Source organism: Neolamprologus multifasciatus, chromosome 12 (assembly GCF_963576455.1).
Source record: "Neolamprologus multifasciatus chromosome 12, fNeoMul1.2, whole genome shotgun sequence".
In the NCBI taxonomy this organism is placed as follows: Eukaryota; Metazoa; Chordata; class Actinopteri; order Cichliformes; family Cichlidae; genus Neolamprologus; species Neolamprologus multifasciatus.
Genome location: NC_140450.1, coordinates 651936 through 672574, shown reverse-complemented (window position 1 = coordinate 672574; position 20639 = coordinate 651936). Strand labels below are relative to the sequence as shown.

At 43.8% G+C, this 20639-nt stretch overlaps 2 protein-coding genes and 1 long non-coding RNA gene across 6 annotated transcripts in view; 2 read left to right on the top strand and 1 right to left on the bottom strand.

The window, feature by feature from the left end:
• Nucleotides 1-1674: 1674 nt before the first annotated feature.
• Nucleotides 1675-3176, top strand: LOC146506042 (uncharacterized). Its single transcript, XM_085179619.1, has 2 exons — nucleotides 1675-1782; nucleotides 2062-3176. Exon 2 carries the CDS (start codon nucleotides 2071-2073, stop codon nucleotides 2956-2958), a length of 888 nt encoding a protein of 295 aa, XP_085035745.1. The 5' UTR covers nucleotides 1675-1782; nucleotides 2062-2070; the 3' UTR covers nucleotides 2959-3176.
• Nucleotides 3177-6553: 3377 nt separating this feature from the next.
• On the top strand, nucleotides 6554-8049 carry LOC146506041 (uncharacterized). Its single transcript, XR_014877144.1, has 2 exons — nucleotides 6554-7207; nucleotides 7367-8049. It is a non-coding gene; the product is annotated as an uncharacterized LOC146506041 (long non-coding RNA).
• A 1108-nt stretch (nucleotides 8050-9157) lies between these two features.
• The window catches only part of tti2 (TELO2 interacting protein 2), a 13159-nt gene continuing 1677 nt past the window's right edge, over nucleotides 9158-20639 (bottom strand). For 3 of the 4 annotated variants that reach the window (XM_085179614.1, XM_085179615.1, XM_085179616.1), the window contains exons 2-10: nucleotides 20331-20639; nucleotides 20050-20237; nucleotides 19675-19732; nucleotides 19035-19163; nucleotides 17890-17982; nucleotides 17062-17249; nucleotides 15993-16136; nucleotides 15730-15889; nucleotides 9158-15219 (exon numbers count right to left, since the gene is read on the bottom strand). The exon at nucleotides 20331-20639 is cut by the window's right edge and continues 181 nt beyond it. In XM_085179614.1, coding sequence (XP_085035740.1) covers nucleotides 15133-15219; nucleotides 15730-15889; nucleotides 15993-16136; nucleotides 17062-17249; nucleotides 17890-17982; nucleotides 19035-19163; nucleotides 19675-19732; nucleotides 20050-20237; nucleotides 20331-20639 — 1356 coding nt within the window. In that variant the 3' untranslated portion in view covers nucleotides 9158-15132. The remainder of the gene's footprint in view (nucleotides 15220-15729; nucleotides 15890-15992; nucleotides 16137-17061; nucleotides 17250-17889; nucleotides 17983-19034; nucleotides 19164-19674; nucleotides 19733-20049; nucleotides 20238-20330) is intronic. The other variant, XM_085179617.1, reaches the window with a different exon arrangement.

Sequence of the window (20639 nt, the reverse complement as noted above, 5' to 3'; positions counted from 1 at the left end):
ACTTATTTTCCACCCTGATTTACGAATAAATTCTTTACAAATCCTACCATGTGAATTCATGGATTTTTTTTTCACATTCTGTCTCTCACAGTTGAAGTGTACCTCTGGTGCAAATTACTGACCTCTGTCATCATTTTAAGTGGGGGAACTTGCACAATCGGTGGCTGACTAAATACTTTCTTGCCCCACTGTAGGCTGCTGGAGGTTTCCCATGATGCATTGAGTTTTTCCTTTCCAGTCACCTTTCTCACTCACTATGTGTTAACAGAGACAGCAAGAGACTGTTCCTCTTTTTGCAGAGACAATTTTGCAGTTGCAAGCAAACATGATTAACTTCTCACCTATAAATGAGTCTATCTACTGTGTGTGTGTGTGTCAGCATGAAATGCACTCAGTTTCACCTCTCGCCTTCACCAGCTGAACCTTGTAACCTTTTCCACCAGACAGAAGGCCAGCACGTACACATTTCAGATTATAACAAGCATTCAAAAGCATTTAGATTATAGATTCAACTCAACAGTTTAGAGTGGTTATAACTGCACCTGTAATAAAGGCTAATTGGGTACCAATATATTTAAACATCTGAATACAACATCAATACTGTAAACTGTATTATTAATGCAATGGTAATGATGATGATCATTAACAATAGCAGTAAAATATATCTCTAATCCTCACAGGTCAGTAGCATACTGTCTGAAATATTCGAATCATTCTTTAAGTGTTATTTTTTCCTTGGTATTCTAATCTCAAGTTCACTAAACTCAACAAACTTAATATTACTTACCGGGACATTTATTCTCTCCTCATTTTCTTTCACCGAAAAATTGTTTCCTGCGGTGCCTCTTTCATGCTTGGCTCTCCTACCTTTGCTAACGTGATGCACATAATGCACAAGCCGATGCTGCATTCACTTACACTCGGATATCTGAGCTTCACTGTGAAAACATAATCGTACATTTGATATTTGATTGAATTTTATTGTTTTACCTTTGGGGTGGCACCTGGGGTGGGCAGTCTGGTTGGGGGGGTGGCCTGTGCCCCCCCAGGCCACCCTGCTAGACACGCCACTGAGCACAGCGTATCACCAGGTCCGAGCTGTCAGCCATCCAGGACCTCCACAGGCAGCGCTGCAGGAGGACGCCCAGAGGATCCTCTCTGGTCCCAGCACAGCCTCACACTCTTCATGTGATACAGGAGCGTCCACACCCACAGCAGCAGATTCAGGGACAGTTTCTACTTACAAGCCATCAGGACACTGACCTGCTGAAATATTGGACAGTTTATATTACACACTGTATATATCACTGACTCTTTTAGTAATCTGTATTTATTTATCTTACTCTTTTTTTATATTTTTTATTTATATTTGTCTGATTTTTATCTGGATGTTACTGTAGTTTTGTGCGATTTAGTTGTTTTTTCTTTAACGTTGAGGAGGCTCTGAGCCAAATAAACACTGAAACGTCTTTAATGACTGTGTCTACTGATGTTTTTAAAGATGTTATATAAATGATCTTCTCTTGTATCGTGACCCAAAATGGCCTGACTCAAGAGGTCACAGTGGATTCTGTGGAACAGAGAAACCATTGGGTGGGTCAGTTTATTGGGTAGTTCAGTTGAGTTCGTTATCTGCACATGTAATTCCAACTAAAAAAACACAGTGATTTCATAATCCTGCTGCTCCTGTCGTGTATATAAAGGCAGGAGTTTCTGTCAGAGATCAGCAGCGTTCAGCCGTCCAGAAGACTTCATCCAGCCACACAGCGTCTCTGCACACTCGTAAGTTGCTCTGCATCCGTTTTATTTCATTCTGCTGTAAAATGCCACCCTGCAGCTGAGCCTCTAATTAACATGTTCTCATTGAAACAGTCATCTTCATGTTTTCCAGAATAGCATTTGATTCACAAAACTTTTGTTTTATAGAGGTGCTGCAGGTATTATTAATGATGCCATTACAAATGTCCTGCAGAATTATTGTTATTAGTTAGTCTTTTAAGCCCATTGCTGATTTCTCTCCATTTTTGTCTCTGTGTGTTTCCTTTAACTTCGTTAATGCAGGAACTCAAAATGCCCGAGTGCATCACTGAACTCCAAGTGTCTTGGAATCAAGAGGATGAGCAGACTTTCAGTAAGCAAGGCTTCAAAAAAGTTACTGTTAATCTAAACCAAGGAGCTGGAGGAAAGTTCATCTACCTTTGGTACAAGAAAGGCACGGGCACAGGAATCTCCACCATTCAATTTTCATTCAGCCAAGAGATGACCAGTGGCCTGCTCGAAGCAAGATATACAAGGATCGATAAAAGCCTCAATGAGGGAACAGCTGGAGACGAAATCTACCTGTGGTACTCCAAGTCTGAGAAGAATGTTCCCATCGTGGACATTGATGCCACTGAAGATGCAAATAAAGAAGCTCAGAAGTTTAAAGACTGGGAGAGACTGGCCTGTGACCTGAACCGCAATAATGGAGGAAACCTGATCTACCTGTTTGTGAAGAGGGAGAAACAAACCTACATCTCTGAGATCAAGACCACTATTAACTGCAGTGGAGATGGGGATAACTTCAACAATGGCTACATCCGAGTGGATGAAAACACCAACAGGGGTGCAAAGGTGGGAGGTAGTCCTGCGCCTACCATCTTCCTCTGGTACCGCCTGAGCACTTACCCCAAGGATGCCGTCAGAGATCTGCAAGTCTCCACAAACCAGAGCGAATATGAAGAGTATGAAAAAGTGGGCTACCTGCTGGTGGACCAGGACCTGAACGAGGGGACCAGAGGAAACAAGGTGTACCTGTGGTACGTGAAAGACAGCAGCAAAAACCCCATCAAGGCCTTCACTGTGATCACCAACCAAGGAGCTGTGGAGCTGTACCAGAGTGCCGGGGTCAACGTCATCCAAGAGAGCCTCAACACCGGCAACAGCGGTGTTCCCATTTATGTGTGTTTTAATCAGTGAGGGTAACCATGGTAACAGAGCTGAGCATGCTCACTGAGCAGAAAGATGTTTCTGTTAAAATGGTTTGATGATGGTTTTTCTTTCCTTTCTGTAATGATCTTCAATCACTGTGATCTCATACCAGCGATCATTGATCCAATCAATCTGATTGATTAGCTCTGTATCACTTTATTCTGATGATTGTCTCTGTTTCAATAAAGCCTCTTTAGCATCTGAAATCTGTGTCGTGTGTCAAAGCTTCATATGACGCTTGTTAACAGAATAAAGTGAGCTGAGCAGGATCAATACATGACTTCATTTATCAGAAACCTGAGCTCACTGTGTGGACACTTTAATAACATCAGTATTATCTGTGGTAGCAGTAGTATTAATGGGTTTGTTGCAAAGCAGAAATCTCAGTAAATCCTATTGTACGGACAAAGTGAGATCCAGATTATTCATCAGGTTTGATACGTGTTATTATTTCTGCACACTTTGTGCTACAGTAACCAGCTGGGTGACGCTGAGCTCTTCCAGCCTGCGGGGCTGTTTAGTGCCAATATTTGTGGGACTTCTTCACAGTGAAGAATTCCTCTGTAACAAACACCTCACATAATAAAATCATAATAAAATCATTTCATGTGCTTAGAAAGACGACTGTACCTTCCTTTGAACAGTGGGGGGTGTAACTGGGCACAGATGTTTGATGAACCCTCACCTGATGTGACGGTCAGAGTTCTTCCTTTCTTCCATAATCAGACATGAGTGGGTTTGTAGTAGGGATGCACCGATACCGATACTGTAAAATGTGTGTGTACTCATACTCGTAAAAGTTAACCGATACCATGAACTGATACCAACTTATTTCATTAATCAGAGGGTGGCTTGTCATTTCTGTTGTAGTTTTTTAGATTGGCCACTAGGGGGACATCCCGCGCTAAACAGGCACAGGGTTAGACGAGTGAGACTGGCGGCTCCAGATAAAAAAGAGAAACTGGAGGCTGCTGTAGCTAGGCTAAACAAAATGTCAGCAGTGTGGAACAGCCAACTTTAACTCAGGTTTTGGAAAAGCGATGAAAAATGTCAAGAGAAAATCCACGGGCAGTTAAAATAACAGAGGCTCTGACTCATTTTATCCCTCTGGATGACCAGCCAATGCCGGTCGTGGAAAACATAGGATTGCACCGTCTTCTCAGCATACTCGAGCTGCGATATGAAATTCCCAGCCGCCCACACATCAGGGAGATAATGGTGCCAAAACTTTCTGAAGAGGTAAAGACAAGCAGTGTGTGCGCGATGTCAGTCCTTGGTTTAACGGCACAGTGGACTGATGATCCACGGGCAGATGAGGAGTTTGTTCGTCAATGCCAAATACTTTTGTTATTTTGTTTGTTTGTTTACAATATGGACACTCTGCAACAATTTAAAAGTTTATTTTATTCCAAACAGAAGTGTTTATTTATTATTCTGAAAGCTCGAGACAGTGCCAATAGTTCAGTGGTATTTTGTAAAATTACAATGTGGAGACTCTGCAATAATTTAACAGAAGTGCTTATTTTTCACTTGAAATTTTTTTGTGGTCATTTTTATTAAGATTTTATTTATTATTGGCAGAGAATAAAATAAAACCTGTCTTCCAATTCATTGCAATTGTGTGTGTGTGTGGTAGAAGTATCGGTTTTTGTACTCTGTATCGGCAAATACTCAGATCCAAGTATCGGTGTGAAAAAATTGGTACCGTTGCATGCCTAGTTTGTAACTCTAAACAGGACTGCTGGGATCTACCCACGATGTCATTCAGTCATCATAAAAATGATCAAACTTGCAGAGAATCAAATTCTGCTCAGGTTTACATTTGTCATCTGTTGGATCTGCAGAGCCACACAACTGCTGTAAACACCTCAGATTTGAACACTTTTCCACAACAAAGATGCTGCTGAAGCCGACACACCACAGTCTTCCTGTACATAATCAAGCTCAACGTAGCATCAGCATCAGAGCCCTCATTAAAATCAGCAGCTGATAAATTGTCTTCCAGTTTGATCCAAATTCAACATTTAAGATGCTCATTTGTTCTAATGTGTAGGAAACATTCAGCTCCAGGTAGCAGCAGGTCACACATGCGTGAACCTTTTTACTTTGAATCGTGTTCAGAGTAAAATATGATAAATATTCCAAATAGCCTGATTAAAGGAAGATGATTAAAACTGTTTTTAAATGATAATAAGTTAAACTGGAACACTTCCCAGGAGCTTGTACATATTAATGTCGTCTGTGCTGTGGGTCACGTAAAGGAAATGAAACTGACCAGAATGAACAGCGATGAAGAAGAAAGCAGGAGAGACCAAAGAGAGATCGACCCATGATGGACAAAGAGTGACTCAGTGTTCAAACCCTGAAACAAATCAAGCTCCAAAGAGTTCAAGAGGAATCAGAGTTTCAGAGTCCGACTGAATCTAAAAGGATTCAGGAGGTGAGGTGAGAGAAAGGTGAGCAGAACGCAGGGATGCTGGTTAAACATGATCATTCAGGCACCGTTAGTGAGGAAGAGGAGCAGAAAGTACAATGAGACTGGACAGATTTACTACAGCTGGCAGATACAGGGAATTATGGAGTCCAGCACACTGTGGAGGGAAAGGAAAGGAAATAAGGAAGGAAAGGAAGCCTTAAAAAGTACGCTGGCTGACTGTCTGTCCAACCAATCAGAGAGCTCCTTACATCGCTCTGTGGCTAATTTGCTCATTGACCTGAGTGAAGTTTCCCCTCCCCACCTTCTTCCAATCCAAAAAAATCGGTGTGTCAAATGTTTGTGCTGCAAAAATGTTCGTTTGTGCTGCTATCATTTTAAAGATATTAATAAAAGCTTTTAGAGCTCACCCAACCTGCCCCTTCTTTACTGTGTAAAGGTTGTGAAACAGAAACAGTCGAGCCTCTCAAGATTAATACAGTAACTCCAACAATAATAGCTCATTCATAACAAACCAGCACAAATGTAGAACAGCATATTTTGAAAATGTGTTTTTTAATTTGCAATTCAAAACTGGTTTTTGAATCGAGGGTTTTATTGAGAGTTTAATTCTTTTTTTGTGAAATTCATTTTTGATTTGAAGTATTTAGTGATGGATTAATAATTCATTTTGAAATACTGATTTATAAATAGTGTTTTTATTTTAAATTAAATTATTGAAGAATAAATTACTGGGTCGTATTGGACACGTGATGTTTTCTAATTGAAATAAACTGAACATTATGTTTTTAAAGAATAAATATTAAAAAAATGATGCAGATGCAGCAAATACACAAAACACTCAAATGCAAATTTGGACATTTTTTCATTGTTCAGGCTGTAAAGTACGGAGGGCTGGGAGTGCCAAAATTCAGTTTTTAAAAATACAGCACAAAATAATTAAATTTCATTCATTAAAATGGAAATTATTTATAAACTATGCAAATAAGTAAATATAATTAATTTCATTTTAAAAATTTAATAAATTATTTACTATTTTAATTTCAAGTAATGACACGTAATAAATTATTTAGTGATGTACTTGATCATTCTGAGGTAATGAGCAGACTCAAACAGACTTTATTTACAGTGACAGTTACTGTGGTTCCCGTGGCGATTTCTCCCAAATCCCACACAGTGCTCGTGTCTGTGGTGGGAACTGTATAACAGCTACTCCCAATCTGTACAGTGGTTTATCATAACATTTTCTGTAGATTCCAGAGACTCTGTGAGGCCACTATTACAAGGCAAGTTCAAAAATCTTGGAATTTCAGATTTTAAATGGTATAAATGGTAAATGGCCTGTATTTGTACAGCGCTTTATTAGTCCCTAAGGACCCCAAAGTGCTTTACACATTCAGTCATCCACCCATTCACACACAATTCACACACTGGTGATACAAATATCAAATATATGTGACAGGCAAAAACTAGCAAACACTTTTAGCAGTTGGAACAACTTATACATGCAGAATGTTTCACCATCACTTATGGATATATTCGTTTTTCGCCTCTCACTGCTTAAGACATTAATCTTTCTAGAATTGTTCTTTGAAACAGATGCAACCTCACAAAAGATATTAGCTATGCTGTCAGACCAGAGCTGTTAACGAACTCCGTGAGGAGGTCAGAGCCATCCGCCATCCCTGCTGCAATGAATCGGTAGATGCTGGGGTACTGCCTCTGGATTTGCCCTTGCACAACATTGAGGAGCTAAACAATGCAGAGGCAGCTCTTCAATCACAAGAGGCCAATAAGGCAATGGTAAGTATATAAAGGTTATGTACACTTTGTAACTATAAAGTGTAATAGCTGTCAGATGTGATTTAAATACATAACAACGGCCTGTTGATTAAACACACAAGCACTTGCATACACATGTAAGACACGAGACACGCTAAATCTCTTAAAATGTGTCTATAGGTGAGACGCTTTGCCTTGATTGGAGGGACCACAGAGAAGGTGCGAGTCCGCCGTGTAATGGCTTATGCCATTACAAACGAGCTGGCCTCAGTACTCAACTGGGCAGGAAAAAAACCAAGGACCAGACAGAGCAAAAAAGGGCATTTAAAGATACAGCACTCTGCAGATGCATATTTGGTAAGTTTTACCGTTTTTTGTAGTTTTATGAGCCTAAAGTGAACAATAAAAGGATCAATTGATCTGCTGGGTGTGTTTCACATTTCCTATGTCCGGGTTTTGCTATATTACTTTGTCTTTCTTAATAACAAGACTTTCATGTCCGGTTAATCTGGAGATCTTTGGTCTTTGGCTTGTTTAGTCCTCGGGTTGCAGTTGTACAGCCCGAGGACCCCATGTTTATTTTGTTTTAAAGGATACACGGCACACCATGCTAAGACTTATCACTTTTTCCGCTCTAGCTCTTTGGGAATCAAACGCGGCAGTTTGCAGATTTACGCCTGGTGACTTTCATGTTTATCAGCCTAGGAGTTTACATACTTTCTCCCCGCTGAAGACAGTTAACAAGAGCTTATTCATGTGCTCTAATTCACTTTTTTTGTTTGTGTGTGTGTATTTTTTTCCTAGATGGCCTGACGCAGCAGTTAGGGGCAAACTCTATGTCCGAGTTTGTCTTTGCACAAGCAGTGCAGAAATGGCTCCGATACGCCCCAGATCGTATGGGTGGTGCAGGACGCACATCATGCATCCCCATCCCGGAGTAAAAATTACAAACTTCTGTGAAACATATAAATGTAAACAGGAAACTGTCTTTTAATAAAGTATTTAGCAAACAAAACATGCCTATTGACCTTTTTTTGTTTATTTTTTTCTCTGTTACATCACATGCAATGCTTTCTTATTTTCGGATATTAATATTGACATGATACATTGTGAGACTTTTTTTTAATAAAGGGTGTCCAATTTGAGGAATAAGTACAATTATGTGTTTAGGTGGTTTAAGTATTGATGGAAACATGCAGTAGTTTAGTATTGGTTAAAATACTTATAAAGAGGTAGATTTCCAGTCATGATTTAACTGTTGTTTTAATAAAAAGCAACTGTGCGAAAGAGGTGGAAAATCAACACCATAGCTCAACAGTGTTTCAATGTCATCAGTATTAGAAAATATAACGTTGAATTAATGTCAGGTTTCAACATTGTTTCAACGTTAAAATCTGACGTTGTTTCAACATTAAAAAAAGGTGCAAGAGTGACGTTAGGTCAACGTCACACCTCAACGTTGATTCAATGACATCGCCTGATATTGACTCAACATTGTTTCAATGTTTCCTTGCTATCTGGGTAAGGAGCTTGGAAAGAAAAGCGTCTGGACTTCTTTAAGTTGCTCGAAGATGTTTCATTCGAGAAGCTTCTTCAGTTCCAGGGTCACGCGGTGGAGAGTCCCAGATTAAAGCTTTGTGGGAGTAACCCACCCAAAGGGACAAAAGGACCCCCTAATGATCCTCTACCTAATCACATCAGCCAAAGTATGAAAACAGGTGTGGGTCACAATCAGCCAGGGTTTGGGGTGAGCTCATTGTGAAACCTGGCCCCACCCTATCATCTCTTTTTCCTCTGTGAATGGACTGAGTGGACCATTTTGCATTAGTGTTCTGCTAATGTTTGCCGATTGGTTGTTTGGGACAGGATGTCCCTTGATGGCGCCCGTCAGACAGACGTCAGGAGGTTGTGGTGGCCGCAAGTGATGCAATCAGGAGGCAGCTGCCAAAACAGGAGAAATATGCTCTCTCTGTCAGTCTGCCCCAGGGCAGCTGTGGCTACAACTGTAGCTTGCCTCCACCAGTGTGTGAATGTGAGAGTGAATGGGTGGATGACTGGACGTGTAAAAGCGCTTTGGGGTCCCTAGGCGGGACTAGTAAAAGCGCTATACAAATACAGGCCATTTACCATTTACTCTCTTTCTAGTCCCTGTCAGTACTCTTGCTGCAGCATTTTGGATTAACTGAAGGCTTTTCAGTGAGTTTTTTGGACATCCTGATAATAATGAATTGCAGTCGTCCAGCCTGGAAGTAATAAATGCATGAACTAGTTTTTCAGCGTCACTCTGAGACAGGATATTTCTAACTTTAGAGATGTTGCACAAATGGAAGAAAGCAGTCTTACATATTTGTTCAATATGTGCGTTGAAGGACATATCCTGGTCAAAAATGACTCCAAGGTTCCTCACAGTGTTACTGGAGACCAAGGTAATGCCATCCAGAGTAAGAATCTGCTTAGATACCATATTTCTAAGCTATAACACCTACAGCAACATGAGCGTGTCTGTGGAGACCAAACACTTTGTGTATCAGCTCTTTATTCTGGGGGGGACTGCCTCACTGCTGCCTCTGCTGGACACCAGAGGAACCGCAGCTCTGAGCACGCCATGCAGCTGCACGCACGGGGCGATCCGTGCTAACTCGCTAACGGAGATTTGCCGTGTTAATGCGGTTATGGCGTTAACGTCATTTTAACACTGACAGCACTATTTTTAATTTGTGTATCTGAACTCTGTGTGGCATCTATCTGGGCTCTGATCTAAGCTGCTGTGAACTTGTGATTTCTGAGGCTGGTGACTCGGATGAATGTATCCTCAGCAGCAGAGGGACTCTTGGTCTTCCTTTCCTGGGGCGTCCTCGTGTGAGACAGCTTCATCGTAGTCTTGATGTTTTGTGCGACTGCATTTGGGGACACATTCAAATTTTTAGCAGTTTTCCGACTGACTGACCTTCAGTTCTTAAAGTAATGACGGACTGTTGTTTCTCTTTACTTAGCTGATTGGTTCTCGCCATAATATGAATTCTAACAGTTGTCAAATAGGGCTGTCAGCTGTGCACCAACCGGACTGCTGCACAACGCACCTGATGGACCCAATGTCATTAAGAAGGCAAGAAACTCCACAAATGAACCCTGACAGACACACCTGTGAGGGGAAACCATTTCAGGTGACTACATCATGAAGCTCACTGAGAGAGGCCGAGGGTTTGCAGCGCTGTCAAAGTAAAGTGATCAGGCAGAGACCGAAGAACATCTTCTTGGATTATTCAACCATGACAAACCTAAGTGGGCTGTACCAAGTGTGCCACATCACGGGGGAGTTTGGCTTCTTGTTTTTTAGACGATAGATGTTTAGCAGATAATACAGATGTTAAAGTTCGTCGTCTCTGTGATGAGCTCCTACAGCAGGGGTGGGCAACTCCAGGCCTCGAGGGCCGGTGTCCTGCAGGGTTTAGATGTGTCCTTGAACCAACACAGCTGATTTAAACGGCTAAATGACCTCATCAACATGTCCTGAAGTTCTCCAGAGGCCTGGTAACGAACTAATCCTGTGATTCAGGTGTGTTGACCAAAGGTGAGATCTCAAACCTGCAGGACACCGGCCCTCGGGGCCTGGAGTTGCCCACCCCTGTCCTACAGTGATGATGGTTAGGTAGACCTCACGTCATGCACTGTTAAAAGTCTCCTGCAGAGACAAAGAGGACGAGCACGCACAGGTGTGACGCAGCTGTTGTCATATTATTCACATCCATCGATCCGACAGGTGGACATTTTTAACCGTGTGACAGACTTTCAGATTAAACGCTGATCAGATTAAATCTCAAGTTTTCAAAGTAAACCTCGCTGCTGACGAGAGCAGACGTTTCGCTAGCGTCTGGCTCCAGTACAGCTTTTTTTAAGGAAGTGATGTCAGACATTGGGCTGGACCAATCAAACGTAGTGTACTGTTCTTCAGCGACCTGTCTCATCATCACTCACAGAACTTCAGTATGAATGTGGAGGAGTGGACAGTGTGCTGTAGTCTCCACGTGGCTGTTTGACCCGCAGAGCCACAGGACGTGCTGGACTTACCTGTGAAACACTGCACAGGTGTTACAGTGAGCCGGCTTTTTTAGGTCCCTTTCAGTTTGTGTCAGAGGGTCTCTGGTTATGAAAGTACAAGCTGAACAGTGTCTGACATGACAGTGTCCTACTTCCTGTACAGACCTGCTGTACAGGAAGTAACAGTCAGGACTGCGAACGAGCAGCTGTGGATCACAGGTCATCTGACAGATGTGACGAGAGGAAAGACTTCAGAGAGCAGCACGACCTGCAGCAGGACAGCACACAGAAATGTGGTCGCGGTAATCAGCGCTTTGCTTCAGGTCAGCAGGTTAACTTATATTTTATTCATGTGAAACGTCCACAGAGGCTAAAGGTGCAGAGACTTTGTCTGCTGAGCAGTGTTGGTCAAGTTACTTGAAAAAAGTAATCAGTAACTAATTACCGATTACTTCCCCAAAAAGTAATCCCATTACTTTACTGATTACTTATTTTCAAAAGTATTTTCTTTCTTAGTTACTTAGTTGCACATCCCAGCACATAAAATAAAATATTTTGTGTGTTTACACTCAGTCTTTCAAATAGATGCAAGTAAAACACAGCAGAAAATAAATAAAGTCAAAGACTAGCAGTCCTGTTGCTCTATTTTCACCTGTAAAGCAGGAGTGGGGTAGGCGGAGGGTTACCCTGGTGCAGGTGTGCAGCGGTCAGTGGAAGAATCCGCGAGTTTCTCTGTGAGTTTCCCATTACGTCGTAGCTACTCGGTGCTTGTTTGGAAGTTTAGGGGTTTTTTTCTCTGTAAAAAGAAGTTTTCTTCCCACGCACAACGGACACTAATGTTTTTGTCACTTTTTATGGAATCAAACTCAAAGTAAGGTCAGTACTTCCACGCTTTAAACGCTGCACGCTCATACTCTCTCTGCACTCGATATATGATCCATTGTTGATCTGCACACAGCTGTTGTCACGAACGTCGCACTCGCTTACGTCACTGTCATGAGACATTCTCGCAAACAAAATCACGGTTTTAGTAACGCAGTAACGCAGCGTTCCTACGGGAAAGTAACGGTAATCTAATTACCGTTTTTGCAATAGTAATCCCTTACTTTACTCGTTACTTGAAAAAAGTAATCAGATTACAGTAACTCGCCCATCTCTGCTGCTGAGGTCTGAGTGCAGACCAGTGCTGCGAGCCCTTTAAACCAGAAACTGCCCCCAGTCTGAAGTCTCCCTCCGATCACAACACGCTGATGAAAACGTTTATTCAGAGACAGAAACGGCAGAGCTAGCTCACTGCTAATGCTAATGCGTTCATGTGAATTCACCTTTGATATAAACTTTATATAAACTGTAGACACAAGTCATTGCAGAACAGAAGCTGTTACTGCAGCCACCTGCAGTGCTGCGACATCACTTCCTGTCCAGCACAGAGCCACAGTGCTGTTCTCGAGGCTCAGACAGGAAGTGGAAGATGTCTACGGCCGCAGCAGGAGACCTTTGAGGTTCTTCTTCTTCTCTGTGTTTATTCACCTGTCTGCATGTAATCATTAGTTATTATTCATCTGTGGCTCTGTCCCACAGCGGGTCTTTGTCCTGTCACCCCGCCCCTCCCTTAGCCTGGTTCTGCTGCAGGTTTCTTCCTGTTTTCCTTCCCACGGTCACCAAGTGCTTGTTCGTTGGGGGTCGTCTGATTTTGGGGTTTTCTCTGTATTATTCTCATTGGGTGCAGCTCGGTGCACGGTCACCCGTCTGACTGACGCCTACTGTCATCGTCCTGCTGGTGACTTTGAAACACTGAGGCCATGGATGACCTCTGTGACCCCGAGGTGCTTACATCAGGGCTGAAGGATGAAGAGATCCTTAGCCCGAGTCATCAGAGTAAAACCAGCTGCAGTGCACCATGGGTAGTCTGCTGGTTCCGGGTTTATGAGGAGCAATCACACTACACCCGTCCGTATGTGACGACTCCTAATCTATGAGCTTTTACCTTCAGTGTCACAGGCACTGATTAGCCCGGGTCAAAGGTCAGCTGTTTCAATGAAAGCCTGCAGTAGGGGGGGGGGGGGGGGTCTAGAGATTTTGACTATGCCGCTCTACTGCGATAGCGCATGTTGATGGTGTCATCAAGCTGCGCCTGATTTGGTCGAAAGTAGGGCAGAGCGATAGGACCAAAAATATTTATCTCGATATAGATTTGAAAATTGGCGATAACGATATAACTGATGATATAATTGATGCGAGACAAAAGGCAACTCCACAACTTTGCTAGCGCAAAAAAACATCCATTTATTTTCACTTAAACAAGCAGCAGTTTTTTATGTGCATTAAAGCTATATAAACATTTAACAGTGCAAATGCAAATTCCTTGCTGAAGGTTTAACCAAAGGCATCTCCAGTAGAAATGTGCTGACACATCCTGAGCATAACCATGTATAATATCCACTGAAGTTAAAAAGAGGAGCTTTGCAATATTAAACTGCAGTGTGCAAAATAAAGTCAAATACGTATTTTTCAGACCATAAGGTGCACGAGATTATAAGACACAAGAAACAAAGCAGTCAGAGAAATCAAACTTTATTCAACTCCTTCTTCTTGCTTCCTCCACTTCTGTACCATTGATTCATTAATGCTGTATTCTATCACAGCTGCTCTGTTCCCATGTTGTTGCAGTATATTAATGACTAACCTTGTATTGTGGATGGATTTTCTCAGTTGTTCTCCTGACTGAAGTTTGGTCCGTTTACAGCATCCTGCCATGCGACTGTATTTGTCTCTAACCATCAGGAACCCTCACGTTAACTTTTATCGAGTGGAAAAGTGTTAGCTTAAATCCTGCAGCTCCACTGTGTTTATGCTAACATAGCTGTGTCGCTAGCGATCACGTAGCACATCATTATCTACCAGCTAGCCCAACTTCAGTAACCCTACAAACGTCACTGCTGTTTAGTTTTCTGTCTTCATTTATGTTGGAAGTGATAACAGAGCTGTACGTTTGAATGCTTCAGAAATCTCTCAGTCAGAACATGCTATATCATGTTTAGGTGGAAGCTAGCGAGCTAACTTCCTGCTAACTTCTAACTCCGTTAAATGTAATAAATTCTGTTTTCATGGACTTTTAACTCTCAGTGTTCGTTTGACTTTGGGACCTGAAGCAGACGGAGTTTAGGACCCAGATTACTCCGAGAGGCTCCAGACTACGGTAGCTGTAACGCTCCAACAATCAAACGCTGCGGCTTCGTAGCTTAGCAAAGTCGCACTAAACATTTTTGTCACATTTTTTAGCGCCGTGCACATAAAATCGGTTCGAGGTCAGTAAGCACAACCAGAATTCATACATAAGGCTCACTCTCGATTTTTGAGACAATTAAAGGATTTTAAGTGTGGAAAACACGTTATACAGAAGAAAAGAATATATCGTGATATATATCGTTACCGCACACGCTTCAAATTACACCGTGATATGGATCTTAGGCCATATCGCTCAGCCCTACCCTGCAGCAGGTCGTGTGCCGTCGCGCCATGATCAGAGTGATGCGATATCGGCGCTCCGATCGCGTCTCTCTAACATCATCACAGATCTGTGTCCATCTACAGAGACGAGGATGAAAACAGTCGGCCATGTTTGGTTTTCTCCGCGGAGCCGTTCACGCCCCACGATGACGTTTATTAATCACACGGTTATGAAGCAATAACCTGAAGATGCAGAGCGCCGCGTCACAGTCGCACACACGTGAGAGTTCCCAGAGTTCAGTTCTGCGCCGTCAAACCTGTCAGCGCACGGCTCTTCAAACTTCCTGTATCCAGATTACTTCCCGTGACGTGCCGTAAGCTTCGCCAACGTGCTGCCGTGTCAGGAGGCCGCAGCTGCTCGCCGTGGCTCTTAAAGCTCCGCCTCCAGGCTCGCAGCTTCACCTGTCGGTCGCAGTGGCTGCTGTAGCTAGGCAACCAAGCACCTCCAGGCTGCAGCAGCTGCTGTCAACCTCCTGGAGGAGGCGCTGAGAGAGAAACGGATCAGATCAGAGTTTGTGGCGTCGGTACAATCAATAATTTACACTGATCGATTATCTATCGCTACAACCAGCATGCAAACTCCACCCCCTCCACATTAAACAGCAGCTTTTCAAGTTCATCTGAGAAACTCAAACAGGAAGGGGTGTGGCCAGATGTTAAGCAAGGATAACTCTTTCAAATTAAGAGCATGAAGGTTCAGTGTAAACACACTTGAGTGTGTGCAACACGTTTCTGCAAAATGTCCTCATAATTTTATCACATCAGCTTCACACGACAGCAGGAAGAGCACAGAACACGCTGACACACGCCAGTACTCTGATTACTCTGAGGCCTTTAATGTAATCTGATAATAAATATGAATATTAATAAGAAAACATATATTACAATATTCATCCATGACAAATAAACAGGACGACTCAGATTACAATCCTGAACTCACGAGGAAAAACTGCAGGATGATGACATCATGAAGCGTCACGCAACAGGTGACTCACCTGCACGCGTCCGTGTGAGGCGGCGTCCAGCAGCCGGAGGCAGGCGGCGCTTTCATCCATCAGCTGCCGTCTGAGCGAATCACAGAGCTCCGAGTCCGAGGAGACGTCAACCATCAGCCGCAGCAAGCAACGCAGCAACACGTCGACACGACACGCCATCCTGACGAGGGGAAACACGCGAGCACGTCATACGGACGGTCCAACGCCATCAGGACAGGAAGTAAGTAAAAGCTTCAAACTCGCAGCCATGTGTGAGCCGTTACCGTGGCCACGCCGCTCTGGTCGTCTTCTGCAGCGCCTCCAGCATCCTCAGCCGGTTCGCCTCCTCAGGTGGGTCTCTGACCTCCAGGTACCCGAGCACCACCCGCTCTAGCCGCCACAGGTGTCTGCACACAGCCACGCCCACCCTGCCCCCACACACACACACACGTGTGTATTCATATCCTTGTGGGGACATCTCATTGACATGTGCTTTTCTTAGCTGCTTCCAGTAACCATCAAACATGAACGCCAACCATAACCCGACTGTAACACTAAAACCACAGTTTGGCTTCAGACTCGCCGGGATTCGTGCAGCTGGAAAACATTCAAACTGTTCTGAGATCAGATTGAAGCAGCGGCGCCCCCTGCTGTGCAGGCAGAACAACAACGAGCTCTGAAGTCTGATTATCTACAAATTCATAAAAGACTTTTCTGTTTTAATCACAGCTGAGTCATCAAAGCACGACTGACAACATTTAATTAAAACTGACAAAAATGAATCATTACAGACGCTAAAGAACAAATACACGCATTTATCATTTCTACATTATTTAATAAATAATTAAATGTATTATAAGTGGGTTTAATATTTACATACAATTCTAAATGTTTTTCTATAGTAACAGGTAAAAATACATTATCAATAAAATATACCACTTCACAGTAATTAATGTAACATGCAGCTTATATTAAATATGAAATCATGAAATTATGATTAAATATATTTAAAGTAAAATGAGACAAATGACTCATAATTTAATGTGATGAGCCATATATAGTATAGATATAAAAATATACAAATAATTAAAAATTAAAACGTTTATAATTTGTCATTCATAATTATACAAAAACACAAATGATAATTTATTAAAAACATTTTAGACACAATCAATATAAACTTTAACTTTAGTACAATATCGTAAACTTGTAATAAATAACAATAAATGTGATCATTATCATGAACAGATAATTAATATTAACAAAGAGTTTGTTTAATGTGTCACATTTTCATCCAGATAAATTAAATCACTGATGCTTCCATAGTAACCAAAGGTCAAAGGTCAAACCCACCTGTCGATGTACGCCGGCAGAGCAGCAGCATAGACGCGCCGTAGCACCACCTTGTTCTCCGCCTCCATGTGGGTCAGCATGAGACGCAGCACGTTGTCATGGCGACACGGCTTCCTGCGGGAGGAGGTGGAAGAGGAGGGGGGCTTCTCCAGAACCACCAGCAGGTCCAAAAGGCAGGACAGGACCAGCTGGGTGGGAGGGGGCGGAGTCAGTGACGGGTCATCAGACAGAGTCTGTGTGTGTGTGTGTCTGTCTGTGTGTCTGTCTGTGTGTGTGTCTGTGTGTGTGTGTGTCTGTCTGTGTGTGTGTGTGTCTGTGTGTCTGTCTGTGTGTGTGTCTGTGTGTCTGTCTGTGTCTGTGTGTGTGTGTGTCTGTGTGTGTCCGTGTGTGTGTGTCTGTGTGTGTGTGTGTGTGTCTCTCTGTGTGTGTGTGTGTGTGTGTGTCTCTCTGTGTGTGTGTGTGTGTCTGTCTGTGTGTGTGTGTCTGTGTGTCTGTGTGTCTGTCTGTGTCTGTGTGTGTGTGTGTCTGTGTGTGTCCGTGTGTGTGTGTCTGTGTGTGTGTGTGTGTGTCTCTGTGTGTGTGTGTGTGTGTGTGTGTCTCTCTGTGTGTGTGTGTGTGTCTGTCTGTGTGTGTGTGTCTGTGTGTCTGTGTGTCTGTCTGTGTCTGTCTGTGTGTGTGTGTCTGTGTGTCTGTCTGTGTCTGTCTGTGCGTGTGTCTGTCTGTGTCTGTCTGTGTGTGTGTCTGTCTGTCTGTGTGTGTCTCTCTGTGTGTGTGTGTGTGTGTCTCTCTGTGTGTGTGTGTGTGTCTGTCTGTGTGTGTGTGTGTTACCTGGATGATGGCGGCCTCAGTCCTGTACAGGTGTTTGAATAACGCCTCATAAAGAACCTCGGCTCTGTTGAACTGATGCAGCTCTGCAGGCGGCTAAAGACACACACACACACACACACACACACACACACACACACACACACACACACACACACACACACACACACACACACGTACGTACACACAGACACACACACACAATCATCATCCAATGGCAGACACTACGCTGAGTACGGCTGCTCGATTATGGCAAAAATGATAATCACGATTATTTTCACTGAGATCTCGATTATTTGATGATATTTATTTAACAATAACAACGTGTTGAATAATGACTTTAAAAATAATATAAAATAGTGCAAATACTGATAACAGTGCAAATGTTTGCAATATAAGAAATAAATGAAAAATGTAAACATCTATGTTTAGTGAACTTTGCAGTGTTGCTCTGTGGTGCAGCTACGACACTGTAGCAAAGTTTACACACTGTGTCTACTTGATCCACGTCTGACTCTGAACCCATAATGTTTCCACACCACTCAAGTTTTTTTACCTCTCTTCAACCAACAGCAGTCACTCTCCTCTCCAAATAACTTCTGCTTAGCTTTCCGAGCTTCCCTCGGCTCCTCTTAATCAGCGGCCCCCAATCCCCGGGCCTCGTGAGTCGTTTGGTACCGGGCCGCGAGAGTTGAGGCTCAGGTGTGAAATGTATAGTTTTCAGGGTTTTTATCGGTTTTCAGCGTTATTTTGTTATCGTTTTTATCGTTTACTCGGTTTTCCTGGGTCTTTTCACGTGTGTTATGAATAAATCTTCTTTTTTTCAGTACCAGTACTAGTTTTATTTTGTTGTATTTATCCGCGACACCTTAAAGGCCGGTCCGTGAAAATATTGTCGGGCATAAACCGGTCCGTGGCGCAAAAAAGGCTGGGGACCGCTGCTCTTAATTGTTGTGACACGTGTTCGAAATGCAGAGAGGTGCGCTCGATTTGCCACACGGAGCAGCGCGAGAGTAAAGCACGAGGGAGGGGCTAATAATCGGCTCAGTCATTTTTGATGATCGTTGAAAGCCCAGATCGTAATCCAGATTAAAATTCGATTAATTGAGCAGCCCTAACGCTGAGTGTGTGTTTGTGTGTGTTTTTACCGTGTTGAGCACGATATGGTGCAGACAGCGAACTCCCAGCATGCAGTTCTCCAGTCTGTGGTGGTCACTGAAGAGGAGGGAGGGGGGAAGGAGGCGGGACAGGTGAGGTGAGAGTCCTGGGCGGGTCACCTGCACCGAAACACCAACACACAGGTGAAGACAGAGCACCTGATGGGTCAATCAGCTCCAACCTGTTTCACAGAGGAACTACTTTCTGTCCACTGTCTCCATCCGCCAGCCAAAAGATACGCAGCGAGATGGGAGCGCCGTTTGCCTCCCGCCAGGTTTTATCCTGCTCCGCGATGCGGCTGGCGGATGGAGACAGTAGAAAGGAAATAGTTCCTACATGGAGGCTGGAGAAGAAGCAGGTGTGTATGAGAATGAAGCGCACTTCATAAAAGACACCTGCCTCACCGCAGTCCTACACGTCTGCCCACAGTCTCACCTGTTCGGACCATACCACCCTCACAGGTAAGCGGGGGACGATCAAAGCATGAGCAACCAAAAATATCTTTAAACACGGGTTGAAGGGGGAGCCTGGTTCCTGCTGACCTCATACAAACTCATCTCATTAAACATCTTCAGGTGGCATCGAGAACGCTCCAGAAAAGAGCAGAAAGGGGTCAAAGGTCAAACTGACCTGCAGAAGACTCCAGGCAAACACCAGCTTCACGGCTTCACAGCGCTGCCACGAGTCCCTGCTCACACACACACACACACACACACACACACACACACACACACACACGAATATTCAACAAACTTGTTTCTGTCTTTTAATCACAGAAAAAATAACGAGCCAATCACACAAACACAGTTTGAACCAAGTGGAGCTCAGAGCGCTGAACACGCGTGTTTTAGAACTTCATGTGAGGATGTTCGTACAGAGCAGACACCCCTGCACTCTCTGTGGGGAGAAGGCCAAGGTCCTCACAATGTGGCTGTTCCACCAGGGACTGGTCCTCCTCAGTGATGGAAGGCAAGTGTACACACACACACACACACACACACTCACTTGGTGAGCTGTGGCTGCAGGATGTCCAGGACTCCTCCCAGAATCCCTCTGCTCCCCTCCGTGTCCCCAGTCAGCAGGTGGGCGGAGTCTCTCCACCCTCCTGCACTCAGCAGCGTCTCCAGCAGGCCCCGTGCTGCTGCTCTGGAGGCGGAGCTAGTCCACACCTGATCCTGATGAACAAAAGCACACTGGAAATCAAACAGCTGTCAGTGAATGCATCACGGGGTCAGACAGGAAGTAGCTGTGCTGCAAAGGTGCATGTTTGATGTTTGCAGACTCACCTGGAAATGTGTGACGGCAAACACGCAGGTGGGTGGAGCAACAGCAAGTAGCAGACTGGTTGTCCGTTCTCTGGCCTCGCCCCCTTTCCGCCTGTCACCCAGAGTTGTTAGCAGAGCCGTGAGAGCGGCACACACCGCCGCTGCCTGTGTGGGGATGCTCTGATAGGCCGCAGCGCTCAGAGGGCTGCAGTCATCCTCACAGAGCGGCAGAGCAGCACAGCCAATCAGAGCACTGATCAGAGAGACGTATGCTGCTTCAAGCTCCGCCCACCTACTGTCCTGGCTGGCTGGAGAGAACAGCCAGTCAGA

What these genes read in the sequence shown, in the direction of transcription:
- LOC146506042 (XM_085179619.1), top strand. Translation starts at nt 2,071, where the DNA reads ATGCCCGAGTGCATCACTGAACTCCAAGTGTCTTGGAATCAAGAGGAT.